Source organism: Miniopterus schreibersii (assembly GCF_964146895.1).
Source record: "Miniopterus schreibersii genome assembly, chromosome: 6".
Lineage (NCBI taxonomy): Eukaryota > Metazoa > Chordata > Mammalia > Chiroptera > Miniopteridae > Miniopterus > Miniopterus schreibersii.
Genome location: NC_138107.1, coordinates 90,348,567 through 90,375,908, shown reverse-complemented (window position 1 = coordinate 90,375,908; position 27,342 = coordinate 90,348,567). Strand labels below are relative to the sequence as shown.

The following is a 27,342-nucleotide window of genomic DNA, read 5'->3' as shown; positions in this document are numbered from 1 at the left end:
TCTTAACCGGCTTTGTACTCGAGCCAGGAACCAGCTCCCGGCCAGGGTGCGGGTTACCGCGGGAGATGAGATTAAAACCCTGGAGCGATTCCCAAAATGTAGAGAATAGGCCGCTTCAGAGGTCCTCCCTCACAAAACATCCTGTGTAAGCTCTTCCCTGCCCCCAGCAATGTCACTCCTCAGGTCTTTAAAAAAGGAAGCAGCAGAGACCATCTGGACAGAAAAACAGATCGGCTGTGTGCAGGTGGAGGCAGCTGACCGGCCCTGACCAGCACCGAGGTCCCGAGGTCCCTTTACCTCCGACTGGCTCTGCTGGGAGGGGAGACCCCAGGGGAAAGGCCTGTGGCCCCGGCAGGTGTAAGTCAACAGGGCAAGTCCATGCCCCGGGCACGGAACGCTGCTCCCGGGCAGGCAGGGCTCAGGGGCAGGTGTTGGTCCTGAGGGCCTGTCCTCCTGTCCAGGTGGGGCCTGGTTGCCATGGACACGCCCCTCCCCAAGCTGAGCTGGGCTCTCCCTGCTCATCTTCACAGCTCGTGGACTCGGGAGCAACCGTACTGAGAAGAAAAGCGAGGGCCAGGGCACGCTCGGGAATAAAGGGCGCCCCCTTCCTGAGCCCGGCCAACGCGTCCCCCTTTTTCAGAAACCGTCTCCCCAGGAGGCCTCCCGAATTCTCCTGGACGCGGCGAGTCCCTCTCTCCGTGTGCCTGTGGCACTGAGCCTGTGACACGGGGCCTGTGATGTGGGTCTGCAGGGCTCCCCCAGACCTGGAGCCCTGGCCTGGGAAACGCTGCCGTGTTGCCCGTGAATAAAATAACAGTATGTGGTGAGCGCATTTCTTGGAGGGGAGGCAAAGCCCAGATGCTCCCCCTGAGCGTGGGGTGGGCGGGACGCAGGCACCATCACTCCCTAAACCAGACCCCGGTGGCCTTCCTGGGCTGTCACGTGCGTAATTCAGCACCAGCAACAGGTGTCCCCGGGCAGAGGGGCTGGACAACACCCCACATGCTCCTCTCCCGACCCTCTCCACACCGACACCTGGGGCAACCATGCGAGAAACGCAGACGACTCGCCAGCGTGAAAACCTGCGCTAACTGCTCATTATTTCCGGGCGGACGGTCGCGAGGATGTGGGCGCAGTGGGGAGAGGTTATCAAAGTTGGGGTGGTTCTCAGACTCCAGAAGAGTTCACGTGGGGGTGGAGGGGCCGCTCCCTCCTGGGGCTTCTCCTGTCCAGACCAACCCCGTTCCGGAGGCGTCCGCTCCGAGGGTCTGTCTGAGTAAACACGTTGCCAGCCCCACACCAGAGACAGAGCCCACCCCCCCCCAGAGGTCTCCGTTGGTTCAATAACTGACCATTTGGGCCACTTGTGTGGGATTTGTTTTTCCTTCCCATGCTTTAAGTTCCTGCCTTTCGTGTTTTAATTGACCAATAAAGAGCGAGCCTGAGACGCCCCAGGCCCCACCCTTGACCCTAATAAAGCAGCACCAGGCCCCACGCACTCTCTCCCCTCGACCTCGCTGTGTGGCCCAGGTGTGTGGCCCCAGGTGTGCACGTAATTGCCAGGCCTGTGAGTCGTAAACCTGCATCTTCTCCGAGTTCCCGGTGGGCATTGCTGAGGGCGTCTCATGACCTTAAGGAGAACCGCGAGGCCGGGCCCAGCCACAGCACTGGTCGCTGGCGGGCTGAGGCCTGTCACCTCATCATTTCATTATTCTTCTTGCTTATTAGGAATTTGCGTGTTTTGCGTAAATGGCTTAAAATGCATAATTGTGAATTTGGAAATCCTCCCGTTTGGAAGATATTTCTGGGAGACATGAGGAGGCGGAGGGTCGGGCCGAGGCTCCCTCCGTCCACCGAGGCCCGGCTGGTACACGGCACCTGCACCTTCCGGGCTGGCCTGGCTCGGGGTCCGCCTGTATTCACACAGCTGCACATTCTCAGTGGCTCTTACTATTTATGGCTAAATTGGAAATTTCTTTTTCTGAGTTTAAAATTTTTCTATCATGTACTTACATGGTAGGCTTGGCATAAACTCCAGGACAAAAGGTTTATCCAGTTTTAATGACCTGGCTGAGACCCAGCCCCATCCTGTACAGATGGCAGGTGGTGCACCTGAGCTGTAACGAGGACCAGCTAATTCACGGGGGAAGGGAGGGCCCTGGACACGGAGGTGTCTGCAGATGGAGAGTGGACAGCTGTGACTGAGGTCGCTCGTCACAGTCCCACGCAAAGGGATGGCCCACCCCCGGCGTCTCTGCAGTATGTGTGAGGCTGTGTCTACGTCTGGGAAGGTGTGAAAGTATGTTACACAGAAATTTACTGTAAACTCTTTGCGCATCTGTGTGTAACTGTACACTTAGCCCGCCCCAAGCTCTCCCTTGAACTTCACAGTTTCCTCAAGGATTCCCCACAACGCCACAAAGTCTCACGAGCGCTCCCGACGCGCTGCTCTCCCAGCCCAGACCCCTGCAGAGCGAAAGCTTGAACTCGACGGGGGATGCACAGAGCTTTTCCACGACTCTGAGCGAGGTGTGAGCTGACCAACGGGTGTGAGCTGACCCCGGCCAAGCCAACCTGCCGGTCAGAGCCACAAAACCAGGCCACGGAGATGCACACGCCCACCACACACACACACACAGCAGGGTTCGAGGAGAGCGCGCAGTCCGCACCCAACCCTGAACCGAGACCCCGCAGTCTCTGGCTCCTCCCGACAGCCTTTCCCGCACCATGAGCCAGGCTGTGAAGCAAAAGGACAGAACAGTCTTTCTTCCAACACCCATCACTCAGACCAAAAAAATCCAGAGGGGCCATGAAAAAATACGGGGCATTTCTATCCAGTAAAACGTTGCTGATGCGGAAAAAACAATGTGAGTGAACAGTACAGTGTTTGATTCCAAGAGCCAAGTAGTAGTTGGAGAATGTAAGAAATTCAGACAATTTTTGCACATGGTTTTCTAAGATAGTTCTTTGGGATACTCTTTAATTTTCAAATGGTGTCGCTAAAATCACAGAAACAGACATCAGCCGTGTCCTCTTCTATAGAATGAGCCTGGACTGAAGCTGAAGCTGCTGCCCCTCGGGGGAAACTAAGTCAGCAAGTGAGGGTGCCTTTCAGACCGAGGGGCACACACGGGCCGAATCAGTGTGATATTTTTTTCTTTTTTCATTTACTCCATGAGTTCATCAAATAATAATTATTAGGTACAGCGTTTGCTCACTAAAAATATTTTTTCAGCAATTTTTAGGTCTTGGATGACAAAATAGTTTTTAAAAATAAATACGTTTTCATTCCCCATTAGACAACTCCCCCCCCCCCCTCAAGTGACGAGTAGTCACTGGAAATATTAGGTTTCGTGTTCCTGCTAATGACGATGCCTTCGTTCCGGGGCCATTAGGAGCCTGTCCTGAGCGAGGCCCCGGCTATAAATGTTGGAATCTAATTATAACAGGCCGCCTTTTAAATAGAAAATAAGCCTCAAAGGAAACTCCACATGCAAATCATTTACGAGAAATGTCAGGAAGACACTTTGTACTTAATTATTGGTCTATAAGGATATTTCTTGCCTGTTTTAGTAAATCTAACCTAGGGATTTTGAGGCATAGAACATGACATTTCTTCACAGATGACCTGATCAGTCTCCCGATCAATCAATCAACACTCGAGGCTGCAGACTATTTTCAAATAAAAATGATCTGAATCGTTTATAAAGTTTTTGGTAAAATATTAACAGAAAACAGACTATTTTATAGATCACCCTCTTGCCAATACTGTTACGTTCAGGACATTAAGCCCTGTGATGAGTAATAGAAACAACAGGAACAAGCCTGGAAATAGAGCCGAGAAGAATGACCCACTTTTTCTTTGCAAAAATATACGTACAAACCCAGAAATGTTTGCTTTTCTTTTTTTTGCCAAAGAAAATATTTGGTCCTTTCCGCTGTTGACTGCAGTCCTTGTAGTTATTTCTAAAAACTAAGAGTCCCGAGTCCCCAGGACCTGGCGCGGCTCAGACCCGACCTCCCGCCCGTCGCAAAAACAGGTTTCATAATACCTCAGGGCTTGCCCGGCGACACCCCTCCCATCGCTCCTCGCACGGCCCCCAAGCTGAGTTTCTTTTGAATTACAAGCAAACACAGGCGAGAGGATCAGAAAATCAGTCATCGGGTGTCAGCGGAAGCCTCTCCCCCTCAAGGGACTCAGACCTACCGGGGCACCTGGGTGTCTTGTGGGCCACGGCGGTGCCGCTGATGGGCCTCCCGTTGGGTGTGACGCACCAACAGTATCCCGTGTAGCTGTGACACTGGACCTGGAGAGACGACAGGACTGGTGGTCAGTACAGGCGGCCTCGCTGTGGACAGACCCACTCTCGTGACTCCTAAGCCCTGCCTTTCAGCACCCAGTGATAGCCGGAGAGCGATAAGCCGAACCCGGGGTTCTGGACATAAAAGCCACCGAGGGCACCGACCAAATGCTGGTGCCTGCTGGCCCCTCAGCGGTGACGCATCTCTTCTCTTCCTTGCTGACTTGGAGATGGAGCCCAAGCCCTCTTCTTACAAATGGGGACACTGAGGCTCCAAGGTGTCAAGAGACTCGCTCCGTGTCTCCTGCGTGCCCGGTGCAGAGTCAAGGAGAAGAGACTGGCATCAGCTGTCAGACGGGTGCCCTTTCCCTCTCCCACCCCCACCTGGGTCCCTCGGGCGCCTGTCCTCTCCGGGGCCGCCCTCCACACCAGCCACAGGGTCCCCCTGTAGCTCCAGCCTGTCCCCATTGCTCTCTCTCTCTTTCCTCCCGAAGGTCCAATGATTGTGAATTCTCACTGTTATTGGGGGCTCACAGCAGATCCTGAGTTATTTTCCTACCAGAAGCTGTGAGTTGGCATTGTGTTTCAGGACAATGATCATGTTGCCGCACTGGGGACAGGGCACTGGGTTATTTCCGACACTGCCTGTGACTATCGATGTCCGAGGACAGTCAGAAACCATGGAGCCTCAGCCTCCTGTCTGGACTCTCAGGGCTCCCGGCTGCTGCTGTCGCTATGTGACTCTCAGTGGTCTCTGCACTGTGATTAAATTAAAGTCAGGTCCTCGACACTGAGCCAGGTGAGTTGTCCCACAGCCTCACCGCAAGGCTGCCCCATCCCGATTCACACCCTGGTGAGGGTGACCACGGAGCAATGACAGGGACCCCTGCGCCCGGAGGACTGGCGCTCACTCACGCACCTGCTCCCGGAGGTGAGGCTGGTTAGGGACCGGCGACCACCAGGCGGAGGGTGGGTTCCCAGGGACGACCTGGTCCCCTCCGTCCCCAGCCCAGCCCCCCCCCGCCCAGGTGCAGAGGCCCCCTGAGCGGTCACCTGGCTGTAGGTGCCGTCGTCGCTGCACTCGGGGATGAACACCTGCTGGAACTCCTTCCGGGCCTGCTCCTGGGTGTACTTCCTCTCCGCCACACACCTGGACACGTCTGCAGGGAGGAGCAGAGCGGAGCGAGGTCAGGCACCAGGATGACCGCAGGAGGCACGGAGGGGAGAGGAGACGCGGCCGGGGCTGGACGGCGCCTGGCAGCGAGCCTCAGCCGGGGCAGCTCGCCCTGCCGCCGGGCGTCACCCAGTGAGAGGCCGTGTGCTCAGAGGAGCAGGGTCCCGCCACACCTAAGGAGCCAGGAGGCAGAGGCTCAGTCACCCCGGTGAAACGGGACTCGCTTCGCGCAACATGAACAGACGCAAGCTATAGTCCAGCCAGATACAGTGAGAGTTGCTTCAGGTCCCGGGATGAGCCACGGGGGCCAGTCCACATGCCACAGATAAAATCAGACCAGAAATACAGGCCCAGGGGAAGGAGCATCAGGGCCCCTGCAGGGTGCGGGACATTTGGCCCAAAGCTGGGGCCCAGGTGACCCCCCCCAACTAAAAGCCATCCTTTTGGGGAAACCGTGGTGGCCTTTCGCTCTGCATCTAAGTTTCCTAGGATCCCAACGAGACACTAAGCTCCCGCCTCTTCCCGCTGCAAATGGAGAGCCTGACGGGCCGTTAGCACCCCTCCCTTCATCCTGCCCCGGCCTTTCAGACACTCGTGTTAAAACCGCTACAATGTAACTAGAGGTAAAGCGCCACGTGCCTGCTGCTGCTCAGGAAGAAATCCCTGTGCCTGGAACAAGCTGGAACAAAAGCGAAAAACTAGTCACAGGGATACAAAGTACAGCACAGGGAATACAGTCAATAATGTTTCCGTAACTGTGTGTGGTGCCGGGTGGGTCCTGGAAACATCCGGGGAGCCGCTTTGTAAAGCATACGGTTGTCTAATCGCTAAGCTGTACACCTGAAAACAATACAAAATAAAATTGAAAGGGGGAAAAAACATTTCAGCACATCCCATCCCAGCCTGGACATGAGTTAGGGGTGGAGTCAGGAGAACCGACCGTGGAGGTCGTGTGCGCCGAGGAAGGGGAGCCAGCGGCCCCGACGAAGCTCCCTCGCTCCTCTCGGGGGTGCAGTCTGGGCTCTCGCCACCTGAAACAGGGAAGGATGCTCACTCCCGGTGCTGGCTTCTGACTCCCGGAGAAAGGGTTAAAGGTCAGAGACAGCTGTTAGAAGGGCCCCTCTTCTCCTGACCCCGGCCAATAGCCAGTGAAACCTCTCTCTCGGGAGCCTCCAGCCACCAGAGAAAGTCCACAGCGTCCCCGCCACGCCTCGCGGTGTCCCCTCCTCGCCTTGTGCCCTCGGACACCACCACAAGTACTGGTTTTCTTTCCCTGGACCGCCGGACCATGCAGCTCATTTGAATGTTAAAACTTGAAAAGAATGGCCTTCCCAAGTTTTCTTAAGTGTTTCCAGATTTAAATAACACGTTGTCTAGATTTTAAAGGCCCCGTGGACTCCAAAAGACACTTCTTCAAGCATGCCCACTGCCCAGTGTCTTTAGTTGGTGACTTTTTGATTGCCTGGTAGTAAAACTGCTGGCTACGCCGAGGTGCCATCTGGGCAACAGCCCCCTGCTCGGGCCACGTCTGACAGCTTGTTGGGGGGGGGGGTCAGTGAGCCCCATGCAAACCCTGCAGCTGGAGGTGGGCCACCTGGGCTGCCATGACCCCGGGACAGGCTTGCCCTGGGCCAGGGGCCTGTTCTGGAGAAACCCCTGTGGTCCGAGGGCCTGTCCTGATGGCGCTGGGCCCCCAGCCAGCCCTCGGCCATGTGTGGTTTTAGTGCGCCCTGTGTTTGAGCCAAGCAGAAACCACTGCTTTGCTGGACTCCCATCCCCTTTTTTTAGGATAACCTGCGGTTTGACTGTCTAGGGGAAAGTGACATGAGCTCCCGCCTGCCGGGTCTCCACTCGGTGGATGGAGTTACAAATTACGCCCAGCGTTTGAACTCTCGTGGAACATGCCAGAAAGCATATGTTTTCCAAACCACTCTCGGGCCGCTCCTGGCGTGGCCGCCCTCTCTTAAAGACGCCACTTCTGCCGCCTGTCAGGGTTCTCAGACCTGCAGCCCCGCGTTCGACAGACACTAAGTTCCAGGTTCGTGGCCGGCTCGCCGACTGCGCCATCGGGGAAGCAAGGGAGACGCACGGCACACACTGCAGGCCCATCCGCCTCCACTGTCCCCGAGACAGGTCTGGGGCCACCCGCGGAGTCAGGCGCTGTGGCCTCTGCTCCCTGCCCGCCGCTCCTACTCCAGACGCTCTAACTCGGGCGCCGGGCATTGACCGTGGCGAGGAATCCGGACATCAGCCCCCAGGAGGGTCTTGCTGAAACGTGCAAAGCACCAGAACTGCTAACGTCTCCCTGTGTTGCTTGTGTCTTGTTACTCCTTTTGGAGTCGTCAGGACATGCGACAGGAGGCCTAGGGCCCGGCTGAGTTCCAAGTGCGCCATACGCTCCTATGGCAACAGGTGCGCGCCCCCGGCAGAGCTCAGGGTGACCGCAGCTGGTGCAGTGGGCCCGGCTCCCGTCCTCCACGTCACTGTGAACCACCTCATGGCTAATGTGTACCCACCTGAGGCTAAATCAGATGCCCCTCCCTAAAGAAATCAAGCTTTCAGCACAGCTTCAAAATACATTATTTTCATCTCTGCTTTTCTCCCACCACTTTCTGAAAACAGAATCGAAACGTTCGGCGTCTCCCCTCGTTGCCGCACGCGTAGGCGACAAGTCTCTTCCTCGCTCTGTGGCCACTGTCTGCTTGCAGTTGGAGTGAAGCCGCAGCAGGTCCTTCACTGTTCCGCGGCCTTGCTGAGGCTTTTCTCTGGGCATTTTTTTTTTTAACTGTTAGAAAATTAAATCCTCAAAACACAAGCCCCATCATTTTTTTCACTGTGATACAACAACACAAAACATAAAATTCATCGTTTTAACCATTGGAAAGAGTATAGTTCAGTGGCATTTATGCATCCACAGGGCTGTGTAACCACCACTTTTATCAAGTTCCAGAACGTTCTCTCCAAAGGAAACCCCAGGGCCCACCCCCACCATCAATCTGCTCTCAGTCCCTGTGATTTGCCTGGTCTGCACATTTCATGTGAGTGGAGTCATGGACAATGTGGACTCTGCCCGGATTCTTCTACCAGCACGTTCCCAGGGTCATCCACGTAGCGCGTGTCGGAGCCTCCTCTCTCCTCTCGGCTGGAAATCACCCGCTGTGTGGATGGACCACGGCGCCGGCTGTGGACGGACACGGTGGGTCCCGCTCTGGCTGCCGGGCGCTGCTGCGGGGGGAAGCAGGGGCCAGTCCTTGTCTGAACATCTGTTTTCGAGTCTCTTGCATCTGCACTGGGAGTGGACTTTCTGGGTCTTGATAATTCTGTGTTTGCCTCACAGAGAAACCACCAAACTACTTTCCACGAAGCCGAGCCACTTACATTCCTGCCGGCCTGGACGAGGGCTCCCATTCTCCACGTGCTCACCGGCGCTTTCTTTCCGACGTTTTCACTTTTAACTGTTACAGCCTCCTGGGTATGAAGGTTACCCCATAACCTTGGGGCTCACAGTAATTTTTAAACTACGGTCAATTTTTACCTCGTAGGAAAATCCATCGCAACCAAACATTGCAATATGAGTATCTTAATTAAATCAAGTTATTAATTTAATCTCCTTCTAATGAAGACTTGAATCACTGTAGCAGACCAAAGGAAACTCGCTGATGCAGACTGGATCACGTATTTTTAGAAACTTTTTGTTCTTATACGAAAGAGCAGAGACTTTATAAGTAAGAAATCTCTTCACTGTGCTCAGCAAAGCAACCCTAACAGGAGGTTTTTATATAAAAAATTTTGATGAGTTAATAACAATGAGTTTAGCAAGCAATTTATTTACCTGGTTGTTAATTTTTTTTCTGTCAGTTGAAAAGTAAGACAGATTCTCTCCCAGTGGGACACGGGCCTGTTTATGCATCAGACACATTGTCACAGATGCAGGAACAAAGAGCAACGTTGTATCACAGTTGTTTCTAATGATGGTTTTCATTTCGACAGGAAGCAAATAATTTCCTACTTTGCTAAAGTCACTTAAAACAGGATTAAGCAGCAGTTGGGGGAGGAGGCTTTGGGAAGAATTTCAGAGAGAATCTACTACATCAGAACAAGGTCAGGAAACAGCAGGTTCACAGGTGACCCTGAACTCGGGCCCTTAGCCCGAGGGCGCTTCTCGCGGGGACACCTGTCCACCAGGCAACAGGATCCCAAGGACACGGTCACTAGAAAACGTGGGTCAGGTTTTCCTCCACCTCCTGGGTTCATCTCCCACGAGGCGTAGCCCACACTGGAGACGCCGGATCGCGGTCCCACGCTGCTCGGCGACCTTCCTCTGAGGCAGGAGCTTTGGGAACGTGGGATTATTTCAGTCTCAATGGTATAATATACAGTGAAAGGGAGATTGGACAGTTTTCCGGCCAGCAGACCCCGGACTCTGGATCTGAACGGCACTGAGTGGCTGTGACCGTGGTTGTTAATGCCGAGGTTGGGACAGCGTCAGGGCCGTGTCCTCGTGGCCCAGCTCGGGGCCTGGCACTGGCTGGGCTGGCATTAGCACGTGCGGGCAGGACGAGCAGTGGCCACCAGGCGAAGGAAGCGTGACCCTTGTAGCAGCCACACAGAGGGAGCCCCACAAGTAGCTGCCTTTTATTTCTATTGGCGCCAACGGAAGGCAGACACCGCTGTACTATTTCACCCACCTGCAATATCGAAGACCGACTGACAGAAAACTTAAGAATTCTGGGCTGAATGCTCTTGGCATAAATTAAATATTCTTCCCCTTCTCAGTGCAGACAGATGCTGTGACAAACAGCACGAGGGCTGCCGTCCAGGCCCGTCCACCACCAGCCTGCAGCTGGGGCGGCTGACCCGTCCCCCGGCCACAGCATTTTAGAGCCAGGGTAGAAACGGAACTGGGTTTTCACTTTAAATAAAGTGCTGTCGCTTTAAACGCATAAAGACAGAAACGAAGTATAACAGGAGGCCCCTGAAGCAGGATTGCCGCGTCCCACGGGGACTCACAGGCTGTGTGTGCCCCGCCTGGCCCGGGCGGTCACCGAGCAGTGACCCCACAGTGACCCGGAGACACCAGCCGCACGCGGCAACGGGCGAACGTCGGGAAGCACTCGGAAGTGACAGCCTTTCCTCACAAGTCCGTCCGTTTGAAGCTCGGTCTTGGAAATCTCCCGGAAGCTGCCGTTGTCAGACATTCATTAGGGTTCTGTTCCCAGAAATCTCAAAATAGGCCCACGGTCTCCTGGCATCGGACGTTTCTTCTGTTTTCTCCTTTCGGCTTTTTTATTTAATGCCAGAAGCTTTGTTGAAAAGACAGACAGACCCAAAGGTCTCAGATCAGAAGGAAACACGAATGTGTTTGCTGAGCCCTGAAAACACAAACTCCACGAAATTCCTAAAAAAATCCGAGACACAGCCCTGCCGCCGTGGCTCGGTGGATAGAGCGTCGGCCCACACGCCCAAGTGTCGCAGGTTTGGCTCCCGGCCAAGGGCACGTACCGGGGCTGCAGGTTCGATCCCAGGCGCCGACGGCGGGAGGCAGCCAGTCGATGTCTCTCTCACATCGATGTTTCTCTCTCTCCCTCCTTCCCTGCACTCTCTCTAAAAATCAATGGAAACAATATCCTCAGGGGACGATTAATAGCAACAATAAAAAATGTGGCAAAGACGACGAGAGAACGCAGGGACGTGCCTGGCGACGCTGGACCGACCGGCGCTGGGAGGAGCGCGCGTCCCACCCACCTTTGCAGTTTCCCCGATAGGCGATTTCCAGCTGCGGGTCTTTGCACTTGGCTCGCTGAAACTCGCAGCGGGACAGGAAGGTCCTCCCGTCCGACGCGCAGAGAGGTTTCTGGGGGGAGCCCCCGCAGTCCAGGCTGCAGTCCTTGTCTTTATCTTGATCGACTCGCAAAAACTGGGGGAGAAAAGAGAGAAGCCAGGTCAGTCTAGGGAAACGTTTCCCGCAGAGCAACAGAAGACAGACAGGACCTGAGGCCACTTGGTGTCAGGGAACCACGGCCGGAGACCTGAAAATCCTGAGCCACCGTCTGCTTCCAAAGGCCTCGACACAGACACTTCTCTGCGTCGGAGTTTGGGGCCGAGCGGCCGAACCCTAAACGCGTGCAAAACCGTGGTGCGCGGGGAGGCGTGTGCGTCTTCCTCACCTGTCCTCTCTGAGCACCGGCGCCTTCTGGGGGTTTGTAAATTCATTGCTCGTTTACTCTGCACTCACCCTGCTCTGCCCCCATCGGGGAGGTGAAGAGTCGCTGCCCGGGACCGGGAGGCGGCTCCCTAAAGAAATGGCCCCGCACGGTCTCACCCGTCACCAAGGGGTTTCAGGCCCATTTCTCACTTCACCGGAGGCGGGCTGTTCGGGTCCAGCGGTGGAGGCGCCTGCAGCCCGGCAGCTCCTAGAAGATGCTGACCCGCCCCTCCTGCACGCTAGGAAGTCCATCCACCACCGACACGGCGCCTCTGTCCATCCACCACCGACACGGGCCTCTGTCCATCCACCACCGACACGGCGCCTCTGCCTTATAAAGTTCTCGCCCCTGCTCACTCCTCTCCTCCTGGGCTCCGGAGGGTCGGGTGGACTTGATCTCATGACACGGCTGGCCCCACGGTGCAACACCGAGAGACAGAGAGACAGACAGAGAGACAGACAGAGAGACAGACAGAGAGACAGAGAAACAAAGAGATAGGGAGGCAGAGACGAGAGATACAGATGGAGAAAGGGAGACAGAGACAGAGAGAGAAACAGAGACTGAGAGACTGAGAGACGGAGACAGAGAGACAGAGAGAAACAAAGAGACAGGGAGTCAGAGAGACAGAGAGAGATAGAGAGACAAAGAGACAGTGAGAAACAGAGAGACAGGGAGGCAGAGACAGAGAGACAGAGACGGAGAGCGGGAGAGACAGAGCAACACACTGAACCAATCTGAACCAGTCACAGGACCCGGCTCACACAGGGACCTGCCCCATCTTCTAGTTTTGATGAAAAGGTGGAATAGCCTAAATCCGCTAATTTCTCTGTGGAGGAGGCCGTCTGTTTGCATTTCCTGACACCCTCGGTGAGGAAAACTGATGTCTTAGGGTAAGACGTCCTAATTATCACTTTCTTGAAATGGAAAGAGTCAGCCTCCACACCTTTTAATACAAAAAACCCCAAACCCCAGCATTCAGGCATTTGGAATCTGACCGTAATTCTTGATGATTTAATGGTGTGGAGCTAACAATGGGACTATTCTTTGTCCGAAATAAGAGAACACACACTTTGTGCACCTGCCTCTCCCCTCCCCGTTTGAGCAGCAGCTACATTCCAGGGGCGACGCGCACGCAGGGGAAGGAGCTTCTGACCGGATCCTCGGATAACAGCCCCGAAGGAAAGCGGCCGCCCCATCCTGAAGAATCCGCTCGTTATTAGAAGAACTGGGGGGTAAACGAGTGAGATAAAAGGCACTTGGCCAAACTCCGAACGAAGTCGGCTGGACCCTGAGCAGCACGAATAAAAACCAACCCCCTGGGCTCTGCCCGTCTGCGGGCCCCGCCCAGCCCGCTGTTTGCACAGGTGCGCCCGGGATGCAGGTGTGCACGGCGCCCGCCTGAAAGGGAAGCAGGTCAGGTGTGAGCGGATCAGGCATGAGCTATGTTTTGCTTAACAAATGTGTGGGTTTAAGCCAGAAAAGACTGGAATGAAATCAAAACATTTAAGAAACAGGTTAAAACACTATTCAAAGCTTCACGATACTGAGTTTCCCACTGTAGCACTGACAGAAAACACTTTTCACTGATCATGACATGGAATCACACGTGGTCCGTAAGTAAACATTAAAAACGCCTCTGAAATGCATGATTCTGCCTCCGTGCGAGTCACAGAGCGAGGGCTTTCTAAGCACGAGGCCATGGGAAGTGAGCACAGCTTCCAAGTGCGTCAGCTTCACCCGAGGACGAGGCCGGGAAGGGGGGACAGAGGTGCCCCAAAGGCGACCGGCAACTGGGGCAGGCGGGGAGTGGCCGTGAATTCAAACCTGCATAAAAGAGTAAGTCCTCATTTTAAAGCCCCAGCTTTCCAGGTTTCAGGGAGAATCCTCGACCTTCTTAATTAATAGAGAACCTGACTCTATGATGCAAATGTGGAGACTGCTCTAGAGCCTCCGCGTGCAGTTCAGGGCTGGAGGGAACATGCTCGCTGCAGGGCGTTGTCCCCAGAGGGCTTGTCCCTGCAGCCATTCGCCCGCTCACTCACCCCTCGCTCATTCCTTCACTCGCCCATTCATTCTTTCATTTGCTGAGAGTAATACAAACCAATCTGTGTGTTTTAAAAACATGCACTTCAGCATTTTACTGCCTTTACTTCCTTTTCACTCTCTCTAAGGAGAAAGCCTCATTTTTCTAAGATAATTCAAAAGTCAGATCCAGCTTGAATTGAACCTGTTTAATAATTTGGAGTGACCGCCCTCTGTCAGGCATTTTACCAGTGTCCAGGTGGGTGAGAACTCCAGGAGGAGCTGCCTGGAGCTTAACATCTAGAGGGCATCGAATCTGGGACCACACTTGATCGCCAGGTCATCAGGACTGCACATAATCACCAGGTCATCAGGACCACACTTGATCGCCAGGTCATCAGGACCACACATGATCACCAGGTCATCAGGACCACACTTGATTGCCAGGTCAAGACCACACATGATCTCCAGGTCATCAAGACCACACTTGATCACCAGGTCAATATCATACATGATCTCCAGGTCATCAAGACCACACTTGATCGCCAGGTCAAGATCATACATGATCTCCAGGTCATCAAGACCACACTTGATCGCCAGGTCAAGACCACACATGATCACCAGGTCATCACGACCACACTTGATCGCCAGGTCAAGATCATACATGATCTCCAGGTCATCAAGACCACACTTGATCGCCAGGTCAAGATCATACATGATCTCCAGGTCATCAAGACCACACTTGATCGCCAGGTCAAGACCACACATGATCACCAGGTCATCACGACCACACTTGATCGCCAGGTCAAGATCATACATGATCTCCAGGTCATCAAGACCACACTTGATCGCCAGGTCAAGACCACACATGATCACCAGGTCATCAGGACCACACTTGATCGCCTGGTCAAGACCACACATGATCACCAGGTTATCAAGACCACACATAATCGATCTCCAGGTCAAGAGGAGATAGGTTTTTCAAGGAAGATGCAGGAAGGACATAAAGGCTCATTTCTCAGGGTCGATGGAAGGGGACTGCTGTGACCAGAGAGGAGGACCCAACATGTGGGGTGGCAGATGTCAGACAGGGTGACACAGGGGCTGGAGCAATGTCTCTGAGCACCACGCACCAGGAGGACCGTGCATCTCGCGTGGGAACCAAGACAGACCTCTCAACACTTAGATGAACCCAGAGACACACAGTCCAACAGCCTCGCCCAGATGCTCAGGGGCACAGGCTCCAGACGTCCCCTGTGGGCGGGAACCGCGTGGAAACGCTCAGACCCGTGGGGGCGAGAACAGGAGATGCCGGCCGCTGACGTTTCTCTTTGTTCCCTGTGTTGCCCTTGTGGTTTCATCTACGTGGACACTAGACTGTGGGTCAGTGTTTCCTAGCCTCCGAGCCGGCTTCGCGGGCCCTGGCCCAACCTTTCCCAGAATTCCTCGAGCTCCGTCTCTGGGGCCGCGATCCGCACGGCGCCCTGGGTTCCTGCCCCGCAGCGGGACCGGCACGTGCCGTGTGCGCCTCCTGCTCGCAAGCCTCGCCTTCCCCAAACATTCCTGTTTCATTTCCTTCCCTGCCTCCACACCCGCGCTAATGCCAAAGATGAGATCACAGACACGCGCTTCTCCTTAGCATTCTCCGAGTTAAGTCAAGACATCTCTTGGGTTAGTAATTGTTTCAGATACACGTTTATTTAAATTCAGTACGAACTCCATTATCCTAAAACCCTTCCTAATAAAGGGCCGCAGGGTGTTACCTTAACGCAAGAATTCTCTCTCAATAGAAATCACCTTGGTCAACATTCGGTCATTACTCCCGTGGGTCAGGGGCAACGCGTCTTCACAGGGCAGACCCTACAGACGCCCCACAAAGCGCCGCAGTGGGGATGAACGGACGCTGCTGAGTCACACGCTCTGTCCGAGGGGCCCCCACCCTTGGTCACTGAATGTCCACGGGGTCCCGGGCCTCGGGCAGGTGCTCTCTTCACTAGTTTTGCTGCAATGAAGTGCCAGTTTCTCATCCAGGATCCCAATAAGAATCCAGAATCAGGCCAAATGAGCACTTAACGTCTTACAAACATCTCCCACGTTTTCCTCAGGCTGCAGATTTCGGAACCGAGACGGTCTGGGAGGGGGGAGGACGTGATGTGGACACTCAGCCAGCTGCGTTCGAGCCCAGGGGACCAGAACCCCTACAGGGTGGACGGCGTGTCCCTCTGCGCGGCCTCCGCGTCCCAGCGCGGCGTCCGGTCTGTAGTTGTGCTTGGTGATCGTGCGCCGCCTGAGAGCCGGGTTAGCACAGCCGTGCGGGACGCGCTGAGCAATCAGAAGGCACGTGGCCGGGGCGGGTGCCTGGGAGAAGGGATGCGGGAGTCGGCACAGTCGAGGGCGAGGCCACGGACACACTCGGCCGTCTCCGCCGTGACCTGCAGGGAACAAAGCCCACCTGCTCCCCGGCTGCACGTCCGGCTCCCTCACCCGCCCCGGGAGCCTGTGTCACACCTGTTCCCTCCGTCTCTGGGAATCCGAGCAAAGACTCTCCCTTAGTGACATCACAAGCGTCATCCCGGAGACTGAGCCGTGACGGGACGGAGTTGGTTAGATGAGAAGCGAATGAAGATAAAGGGGTGAGTCAGCCTTGAAAGTAGGTATTCGGCGTCTTCTAAACGCCCACTCCGCACCCACGGGAGTCACCCACCCCGGGTCAGTGTCGTGGGCACCACCGTCGGCGGGGCTGCCGGTCAACCAGGCGGATCCCCGGTCCCCACCAGGCACTCTGGGGGTGGACCTGGGAACTCCAGGCGCGATGAGCGGGTGCTGGGAATGCCGGGGCCCTTGGCCACGCCGTGCGTCCTGCTCGCGGAGGTGCTGACAGCGGGCACAGCGGACACGGACCGTGGGACAGAGAAATGCGGGGTCTGTGTCCAGTGTGAGGCCGCCCAGCCCTGACGGCCGATCCTGTTTAGAGGGCAGCTCTGTTTTACTAACGAGGCCGTTCATAAACCCCTGGCAGCCGGCGTCTCCTGGGACAGCTGACGGAAGGACAGACTGCCACCGATTCCCTGTGTGGCTTTGCCCTCTGTGGACAATCAAACGCATCTGCTGACGAAATGACATCTCCAAAGGCATCCAGCCAACTTTCCCTCCAAGGTTCCGGCTCATTTCAAGGCATTTAGAGCCAATTACACTAAAATACATGTTGGAGACTATGAGTAACCTGCAAAGCGGGAGACTCTTCCACATGCCAAGATACCAGGTGATTTGTTCTGAGCCAAGCCCCAGTGAAGCGGGCTCCACAGTGAAACCATTCCCACGGGCGGCGTGATGAAGGGTTACGAGCAGGAAACGGGCACAGAGCCTGCTGGACACGCAGGCCACGGCGTCTCGGGAGGCCGCCCGGCTGCCGGGACGCAGGTGGAGGGAGCCGCCCCCCGGAGCAGCCGCCAGGTCTCACAGACGCGTAGATCCACTTGTACTTTTTAAAAGTGTCCAAAAAAAAAGTGTCACAGAACAAACACATCGTATAAGGCTCAGGGCCCCTGATCCCCACGTGGAGACCAGGCGGAGCCCGGTTCCAAGTCCACACCCAGACTCCAGCAGGACCTGCGGCGCATCTGAAACGTCCCCACGTCCCTAAGTGCATCCCAGCCTCGCGTCTCCTCCTGAGTCATGATCTTGCCCTTCCTGGGGCCGGACATGCGCCCAGGAAAGATTCTGAAAGGAAGGACACGGAGCTGCTAACCGGCGTCGTGGCATCGGGTGGTTCCAGGTCTCCGGGGTGAGGTGGTCTCCCCACAAGTCCACACGCAAACAGCCGGACAAAGGAACGTCCCGGTGACGGCCCCCCATGTCTGGAGGCAGCAAGAACCCTCCTCACTGCTCCCCCCAAGGGGCCTGCACACCCTGTGACCGGTGAAAGCACAGAGAGGCCCTGGGGAAAAGAGGGGACCCAGAGAAGACATCTCCCCACAACCACGCCCTGCAAACACCGACACTACCACCACCGAAGTGAGAGAAACCTGGGAAGGAGCAGGAATCCCCGTGACAGAGAATCGAGGGTCCTTGGCTCACGGGCCCTGGGGGCAAGTGCAGAGGCCGCCCCTTTGGACAGAACGGGGCAGGAGGAAGGGGGGAGAAACTCACAGGGGCACCGATGGAGAGACAGAGGCTCCCAGAGGACCCCACGCCCGGGGCCTCACCTGCCCACTGAAGAGACCAAGGCTCCCGGAGGGGGTCACCCAGCTGGAACTGAACCAAGGACTCGGGACCCGGGTCCTGCTCCCCTCTCCACAGGCCACTGACCCATGGGAGGCGGCTGGGTCTCCTTTCTCCAGGACACCGGCTCCCAGGGGCTTTACTAGCCGCCCCGTGCGGGGCCCCGCTGGAAGGAGGCCTGGGACCTCCTCTCCCGCCGTCCCAGCTCCCCGCTGGCTCCTGTCGGCGCCGTCCGCGGCGCGGGGGGCTTCCCTCCGTCGCCTCGGTTTACGCGTGACACAGATTCTCTACATTTTTTAACAGCCTGGTTCTGTTAGATAGCGAGGCCTGGGGCGCTCGGAACAGACCCCTCCTCACAGTTCTCCGAAACGCCTCGCACTCCCGTGGTGACTTCACGGCGCGGGGCGTCATCACCGTCAAAATACGCCGGTGCAGTCTCCGAGACGGGCGGGCAGGGACGCCACCCTGTCTTCCATCACCGACACCCCTCCCTGGGCGCCTGCGCCGCCCGGGCAGAGCCGGCTGCCCTGATCTGCGCCTCGCACCAGCGGGGTGTCCAGGGCAGGCGCTGGCGGCTGGCCCAGGCGGCCGGGGTTCGCCCCGACGGCACTTCAGCCGGAGCCCAGGGTGCGGAGCACACGCCCCTCGACCCGCACAGCCCGGTTCAGACGCCACAGCCACGGAGCTGTTCACACTCAGGTTCGCCGAAGTTTCACAGTTGAAATTCGGCTGCTCCGTCCCCCAGCTGCGCCTCAGGGCTCGAGAGGCACCCGTGTGGACGCCAGGCCCCGGCAGGCGGGGGGCACGGTCACCACAGGCACCCCTCCCGGGCGCTGCCACCTGGACGCTGGGATTCAGGGTGGAAACCTCCTCCCCCAGCTCCCCAAACCCCCGTCTAAAGGAGCAGCCGCCGAAGAACCAGTAAAAATCCATTCCACGGCTACAGTGCTAATAAGACGATGCTGAGGGGAAAACGTTTTCCCAAAAATGTCCTGAAACTCACACCTTTAATTACGGAGAAGAAGGAAGACTTTAATTACAGGGGGAGGAAAGGTGAGGGTTTGTGGAGGAATAAAGAGGATTCTGAGGGACTCCCGGGGCCCTGTGGGGCCGACGGCGAGAGAGGTGAGGGGGCTGAGGGACCAGGGGGCAGGAGGGGAAACGCCCGAGCCCCTGGCCCAGGGCGGGGACACCGGTCCCCACAGAGCCGCCCAGGGACGGTGAGGCCACACGGCGAGGCGCAGGGACCGCGTGCAGGCGGAGGCCCGGCAGGCCCCTCGCTGTGCGTCACGGGGCCTGTGTGAGGACACAGACCCACTCCGTCCCGTCACGGGGGCTTCTCCAAACCACGGTGTCTCCAAACACTTCCCGTGTCCCCGGGAAGCGCAGACGCCATACGAGGTAACTGTCCACATCGCCCCTCAGGCATCGCGCTCGGCACCGCGTCCCACAGGGAGATGAAACGTTACAGGGAGGCCGAGGACAGTCAGGGTTCAGCGGGAGACGTCAGGCTCTGGGAGCCCCCGGCCGCGCCGACGGACGCCGCTGGAGACGGTCATCCCAGGTCAACGTCAGTCGGCGTCAGAGAGACAAGAGGTCCTGAGAGAGCCTAACGGGCCCCGTCGCCTTCCCAGAGGCAGCCGCAGGCCCCAGGGAGCCACAGCCCAGACAGACAGCAGGTGAAGGGGCAGCGGGGGTCTGTCCTTGGCGTGGGACACCCCGATTCCGTGGCTCATTCAGAAACAGAGCCCCAGCCTGGGCAAGTCCACGTGATGGGCCGGGTTCTTCATGTCGTTAAACACCCTGGAGCACTGGAATTTGGGGAGCCCGGGACCAGTGCCCCATCCTGGCTGAGTCAACCTCTCCCTCAACCCCCGGGGAGCCTCAGGGGAGGGGAGAAGAACACCCTGCTCTTCTCCGGGGTCCCCGCCACCCCTGGGTGCAGGGCTCTGGGATCGGGCTGCCCCAGTCCAGCTCCACCTTCACGGAGAGAAGACTCCAGGCCCCGGAGTTCCCTGGCCCCGAAAGCCAGGGACTTTCTAAGCAGAAAAAGACAGTCACTGCTCATCCCCAAAGGACTCACGACCTTCCCCAAACCGGCGCTTTGACCTCGGGGAGCCGTTCACAGACGTGCCGAGAAACGCTGGCGAGGCGCCGAGCTCAGAGGAGCGGGAGAGAGGAGACCCAGCCGCAACTTTTCCGTATCTGCTGAGCGGATTAGCACCCTGCGCCCCAAGGCCCCTAATCGGAGCGAAGGGGGATTAACACGACGCCTGCGCCCACGTGTCCGGCTTCCTGCTCCCACGCCCTGCGCTTTGCTGTTTCATGGGGAACAAATCCACTCGGGAGGCTCGGGAGGAAAACCGCTCTTAACATCTGGGAACCTACTTGACAGACTCGCCAAGACTCAGCCCAACAGGCCTGGAGTGAAGGCGAACCTCGAAAACAGTGAAGTTCAGGATGGAAACGGAGGCGACACTTTGATTTCGGACGGTTCCGGGCATCAGTGATCCCACGCGCCTGACACCCCAGACCCACGGGAACCACGGCTGCTGACACGCAAAACACAGAGAGAGGCTACTGCGCAGAATCCACGTACGTGTTTTCAACGGCAATTCCTTTAGGGGGGAACCAATGAACACGGCGACGACAAAGACGGCGAAACACCAGAAAACACACCCGATGAACAGGCGGTGAAACAGATTTTCCTACCTGTTATCTAACCGTAAAAAAGAAAATCAGGATTTATACACTTTTCAGGAAAAAACAGTTATATCCACATTGTCAACTCGCTCGTCTAAAGCTAATTTTAACTAAACAGTATTTACGACTCTCCCCGAAAATGTGACATTAATATATCAAACCAACAGAGCTTTACATTGTGATGCTGTTAGGGACCAAATCTCAACACATCGGTGTCCGCTCCAAGGGCAGCTCGGGCTTTATATTCTGAATGTCACTGTCTTTATTTTTCCCATTGCTTTTATTTCAGAAAAAGTGGGAGGGAGGAAGGTGGGGGAAGAGAGAGAGACAGAGACACCGATCGGTCGCCTCCCCGACATTTCCCGACTGGGGCTGGGGATCGAACCTGTAACCCAGGATCGTGCCCTTGACTGGAGTCAAACCCGAGACCCTTGGGTGTCAGGCCGACACTAACCACTGAGCCGCACCAGCCAGGGCCTTCACTGCCCTTCGGTTCTGGAAACTCACCACTGGGTTAAGGTTTATGCATCGCCCGGGAAGCTCCGGCCTCCATCTATGCAGAGCTACACGACCTCTCGCGCAAGGCGAGACGGCAAAGCAACGGGAACCGGTTTCCTACCAGATCTACCCCAAGAAAGATCGGAGCTCAGGTCGGCCGCCCTTCGAAGGGCTCGCGCCTGAATACGTCCCAACGTGCCGACAGCTCAGTCTTTATTCAAACTGGTGAATTCTCCTTCGAAGCCAGCTCCACACTCCGTGAAGCCGTAACCCGCGGAAACCTCCGGTTACGGCCAGAGCCGGGAGGGCGAGGATCCGCACGGGGAGCAAGTCCTGGTCTAGGAGACGGCCGGGTGCCCGCAGCAGGATCGTGCCCCTCTCGGCCTCGGCCCCAGCTGCCCACCTTCCTTCTGCTCATCGGTGGAACGTGAAGGGTTAACTGAAAATGAACCGATGGGTTTGTTCATTAAAACGCGCAGAGGCCAAAACCCGCTCTGGCGTGACGAGCACCCGGCCCAGGCGCCGTTAGGTCAAATATTTGGGAGGCAGCTGGCTGCGCGGAGCCCGCCCTGGACCCCGCCGCACCGCCTCCCGGCGCTGGAGCCCCCGTCCTGTTCGCCGCCCTCTTCCAGGAAGGCAGCGCCGCGCAGGCGGAGGTCTCGCCCTGGACCTTCGCTCTGTAATGAAAGTTAAAGATGCGGGTTTGGATGGCAGAGTTGGAACCAGGGCTGTTTTTCTGTAAAACGCTGCAGAACCACAACAGGATCTGAACAGGCTGGTCAGGGAGTCGAGAGGTTTCCGCAGTCGGCCCCCAGGACGGCCGCTGATTCATGAGTGAATCACGGTGGTCGGGAAGCTCCCGCCGCTCCCGCCTGCGCAGGAGCCGGGCGGCCCTGAGAGGGATGAAGGCGGCTCTTTGACCTAAAAATACCCCAGGTCACCTCCCCTCCCGCCGCTCTCCGTGAAGAAGTGGAGGGGCCAGTGGGGGGAAAGGGGGGCATCGTAATACTTTCAACAATAAAGATAAACATAAAATTTTCTTAAAAAGAAGTGCAGGGAAAGGACAGAGCAGGTCTTCGTCCAGATCCGTGTCTGCGCCTCCCTTTCACTCACTCGCACAGGCCACGGGCCGAGGAAGGCCACGGGACGAGGAGGCTACGGGCCGAGGGAGGCCACGGATCAAGAAGGCCACGGGCTGAGGGAGGCCACGGGCCAAGGAAGGCCACATGAGCCTTAAATCCAAACGCAGTTTGATGGTCAACGTGCCGCCTGGAGAACCCGGAGACCTGGGACTTGATTTCCTTGCTCTGCCCTGCGCTGGATTTTCTGCAGTGACTCTGGGAAGCAGCCCCTCGGCCCCGCACCTCTACTCCTCCGTCGGGTGAGCGACCTCTCCTGCCTGCCCGCCGGGAGCTGCGCTGGACCCCGGGCCCCGAGAGGGCCGCTGCTCTGCCGCCCTGTGCAGGAGCGTCATCGAGAACCACGGGCAGGCTCCCTGCTCTCTCCCCGCTGTCTGCAGCTCTGGGGTCAAGTGCTTGAACTGCTCGAAATAAGACAAAATACACCGAACGTGCAGAGTAATTCTGAATTTGATGGAGTCCCAGGGACTTTCGAATCTTATCACCAAGATCACACGGACACTACCAGCTTTATTATCTGGATTATCTCTACCCTCTGGAGCAGGGATGCCTCATAAATGTAGTTAACGAATACATTTTAGTATGTTTGTAAATGATAACTGTCCACAGCGGTCTTGCCAGTACCCACCGTATGTTAAATTGCCAGTCCGTTCTCCGTGCCCGACCGCTCAGGACGAGACCTGCCCGCCGTCGATGCAGCCGACCCCTTGCTCTGAGCTCCGACAGAGGTCGAGCCCCAAACACCACAACTTTCTCCCAACTGCACACCTGACACTAGGGCAGCTGGAAGCTGAGAAAACCACACAAAGGGCTTCGTTAGGTGCCCAAAGCTTCCAGTCATACTTGTCAATTCTCTCGGCAGAACAAATAAGTGATAAAAACACCAACTGGTCACTGTCCCTGGGAGAGAAATCAATGCCTGGAAGCCCATCTAAAGGCACATTTAATGCTAAGTACCTTAGGACAAGCTCCAAACAGCCCCTCCTGCTCAGCACGTGGAGGTGAACGGGAGGCTTGGGTGGGGTCTGAGGCCCGGCGGGCACAGGGCGGGCCGGGCGGGAAGCACTGCGCACCCACCTGCTGGCGGCGGCCCACCCGAGCGCCCACCTGCCTCTGTGGGTGTGCGGGCGCCCGCCTGCCTCTGCCGTGTGCGGGCCCACAGCGGCCTCTCCGCTGGCCCGATGGGGCCCACCTGCCACTGCCGCCTGCCACTGCCCCCTGCCACCTGCCGCCAGGATCTGGAAAGCACAGAGCCTCATGAAAACGGCACGGCCCACCCTGCAGCCTCCCGGTGAACCAGCCTCAAATGACGCTCTAGCGACTCCCTTCCGTCCAGCTTGGGCAGGAGGTTTGGGTCTCGGTCGGTGCTGTTGGCCACACAGGTCTATAGTGAACATAGGTTCTTAGATTAAAAACCAAGGAAAATAATTTTGCAGATGCTGAATTTTAAGCGGCGACTTGCTCCCAACAGCACCAATGGTTCCAAATGTTGCATAAACACAGAAACCCTGACTGACCCTGTCATATGCATTTAAAATCCTGATGCCCAATAATTCCACGTACACGATATAGGTGGAGAAAAAAATCAGAGAAGCACACGGATACTCAGGCGCAGCGCTGCTCACGGCATTACTCACAGCGGGAAAACCAACCTGAAAGAGAGACCATCCAATACAGCGGTCTCGCCAAATCAGTTACCTAAGGAGCCACCCGAACCCTAATCCATCAGAAATGGATTAATCCAGGAAAGTCATATAAAATGTAGAGAATATTTTCAAACAGAAAAAATATTTAAAATGCAGCATAGAACATGAACCCAATTTTACAAACACGGATCCACTCACAGGCGTGCGCACGCCCAGCACATGCACACTCACATGCACACTCTCACACACACCGCCTCGCACCCACACCGAGGAGCCTTGCTGCGGAGAGCACAGCGTCCCGCCAGCGTCCACGGATGAGCAGTGCCAGTCAGGGGACCCATTGCAGTCCTTCACTGTCCATCTCCCAAGTGACAAGGACAGGACAGCCGCCATTTCAGGCAGAATGGGAGCCTGGGCCTCTCCTCTCTCCTTCGAAAGGAGGGCGAGGTGGGGGTTGTGTCCACCATGGAGAGGAGGGGAGACTCGGTGGCGTAAGCCCCCCAGCTCACAGGAGGGCCCCGGAAGTAGCAGCAAGGGCAGCAGGCGCAGGGAGGAGCCCTTCCTGGTAACACGGGGACACCTGGTGCACTCTCCACACCTGCTGTCTGGGCCCCTGACCTTGAACTTGACATTTACCCCTGGACAGCACCAGCTCTGGCCGCCTCCCTGACCCCCCCGGGGAGGCCACAATGGCCCTGGTCCTTCCCCACCCCTCCCACTGGAGCCCTGAGGGTGGCATCGGGACATCGAGTCACGTTCAAGTGCCAGGACAGGTTGACACCAAAACACGTTTCTGCCAGAGGACGGATCCCGGGTTCTGGGCCACAGCCAGGGGGGCCTGAAGCGTGTTTGTGTGGGTGAGTCATAGCCTGTCCTCGGGGGCCCTGGTGTCACAACTACCGTTGGGGACCTCACAGGGGAGAGAACCAAGCGGGGTCAGAGCAGCGAAGGACACGGCTTTCCAACACACAGTGTTCCGAGCGACACTGAATCAGGCGCAAGGGTTTCCTCTTGGCCCTAAAGCGTCAGCAAAACATAAAACACACAGTGATTCTGAGCCTAAGAGCCGACCTCCCTGCCCTGAGACTCCTCCCTGCCCGGTGGGGAAGAGGCCTGTTTCCCTCTGTTGGCATGAAGGGTGATACCTAACATCTCATTTGTCAGAGTCTCACTGCCCTGTTCCTGTGGGATCAAGATGCCCGGAGCTACCAGGGATGCAGGATCCGGCGATGTGGGCAGTTAGGTGCCGATAAACACGAGCCTGCCAGGGTCACCTGCCACCACACCCAGAGGGCAAGGCGGGAGCCCACCGCCCGCCTACAAGCCGCAGCATGTCTCGGGGGCTTAAGGGGGCACTTTAAAATCTTTTAAAACGACTTGCGTATGTGGAAGTCACAGTATTATAAAATTAAATGGACTCAGCAGAGGCGTATGTGTACTAAGCCACTCGCATGTGCCATTTCTTAATGTTTTGGTAAAATTTATCCCAGAAATGCCTCAGATGGCAATAGAGAAAATCCAGACTTTTCTCAATGTTCAGCGTCTTGGGGCCTGTGGCCTTAAAGGCATCTAACATGACTTGATCAAGAAATAAAATGTCAGACCCTGGCCGGTGTGGCTCAGTTGGCTGGGCATCGTCCTGGGCACCAAAAGGTTGCCGGTTCAACTCCTGGTCAGGGCACATGCCCGGGCTGTGGCTCCATCCCCAGTGAGGGGCCTGCAGGAGGCAGCTGGTCCGTGTTTCTCTCACATCGGTTTCTCTCTCCCTCTCCCTCTAAAAATCAATTTAAAAATATAAATAAAACGTCAGACGGCTCCTGGATCCGCACCCTGGCCCCGGGGTTCACCTCGGCTCCCTCTGCTCAGCCAACCAAAGCTCCAGATTTATTACATGAGTGACGGAGCCCCGTCTGTTCACAAACACACTGCCCCGCAAAGCCCGCCCCGCTGTCGGCCGTGTTGCCGAACTTGCCCCAGCAGTTAGGAGTTTCCACAGAAGAGGAAATTCGGGAGGTCCCACTGACATTGCTTCTCTTCTGATGTTCACGCAGGGACAAGGCCCTGGGGGGCACGGCTCTGGTCTTGGGATAAAGGTCCCCTTTACTGTCCTGGGCCAGAGATGGGCGCCCACAACCAGGGAGAGGAGCCGGCTCAGGCGGCAAAGGGGAGGGCTCAGCAGGAGTCACCACCGCCCTGTCCCCACCCCACCAGGTCCCAGAGTCACCACTGCCCTGTCCCCACCCCACCTGGTCCCAGAGTCACCACTGCCCTGTCCCCACCCCACCTGGTCCCAGAGTCACTGCCCTGTCCCCACCCCACCTGGTCCCAGAGGCTGGAGCAGGAGTTTGCTGCCGGGAGAGAAGCTACCGGAGGACCAGACCTGCCCTAAGCCCTGCGCCCGCCAGCTGACAGGGGCGACCTCACTGTCACAGGCTGTAGCTACAGTTCCCTGGAGACAACAGGAAAGCAGAACTGTCCATAAAACCGCTCGCCTGAAAGTATGAACGGGGCGCTGTAGAAACATTCACGGCGCCACGCGGGGTGAGTTCTGCGCCCCATCAGCCCCCACGCTGAGAATCGCTGTCGCCCGCGCTCGCCTCGCCGGCAGTGGGGGGGTCGGGGTTTCCCGTCGGCATCTCCCCGTGGACAGGCGGCTCTGAAGCCGGCCTGCGGTGCCCCCACCCTCGGAGCGTCTGTGGGGCGTCCCCGCCGGGTGGGGAGTCCTGGCGCCCAGGCGCCTCACCCGCTCCAGTCGCCGTGGAGGCGGAAAACCGGGTCTCACTCGACCCCATACGAACATCGGCAACCACGCCGGCGTTGACTCTTCGCTCCGCGTTTGTGTCCGCAGAGCCGGGGGTGGGCGAGTGGTCACAGCCAAACGCCGCCCGGAGTGTGAGGAGGGGTCACTGTGAGGGGGGTGCACCCACTGTCCAGAAACAAAGATAAACGGGTGCGTCCTCAGACGCAGGGACGGCCTTGCACTTTCTGCCATCGCTTCACCACATCTACAGTGAATCCTTTCCCCAACAGATACGACACTGAATTTAGGAAAAGCCTGAGTCACACAGCCCAGGCCAGTCCCGGCACGAGGAGAACCGTCCTGGTCACCAGGAAAGGGCCTAATCAGCCCAGGAAAGGTGTCTAATCCACTCGGGAAGACGTCCGAAAACAACGTGTGACTCCGAAGCTCCTGTGGGCAGGATGTAACCTGCATTCAGTGCGACCGTATGGTCCTCTGTGGCGGGAGCTGTGGGACCCTCGGAGATGCTGCCCAGGGCAGGGTGGGACACCCCGTTCTGCACAGGGACCGGGGGCGTCCTGGGGACACGCAGTAGTTCATTTTATCTTGGGCTCCTGAGGTGCGTTCAGGCGTCTGGGACGCCTCCCTCTCTGGTATTTTATGGTTCTTATGCCCCTCCCAGCGGTTGTCTG

The 27,342-nt window shown here is 57.0% G+C and overlaps 1 protein-coding gene across 5 annotated transcripts in view; it reads right to left on the bottom strand.

Moving 5' to 3' along the window:
• The window catches only part of SMOC2 (SPARC related modular calcium binding 2), an 88,538-nt gene that overhangs the window by 46,996 nt on the left and 14,200 nt on the right, over window positions 1-27,342 (bottom strand). For all 5 annotated transcript variants that reach the window (XM_081139743.1, XM_081139745.1, XM_081139747.1 and 2 more), the window contains exons 3-5: window positions 11,221-11,392; window positions 5,355-5,461; window positions 4,208-4,307 (exon numbers count right to left, since the gene is read on the bottom strand). In XM_081139743.1, the coding sequence (XP_080995869.1) occupies window positions 4,208-4,307; window positions 5,355-5,461; window positions 11,221-11,392 (379 nt within the window). The remainder of the gene's footprint in view (window positions 1-4,207; window positions 4,308-5,354; window positions 5,462-11,220; window positions 11,393-27,342) is intronic.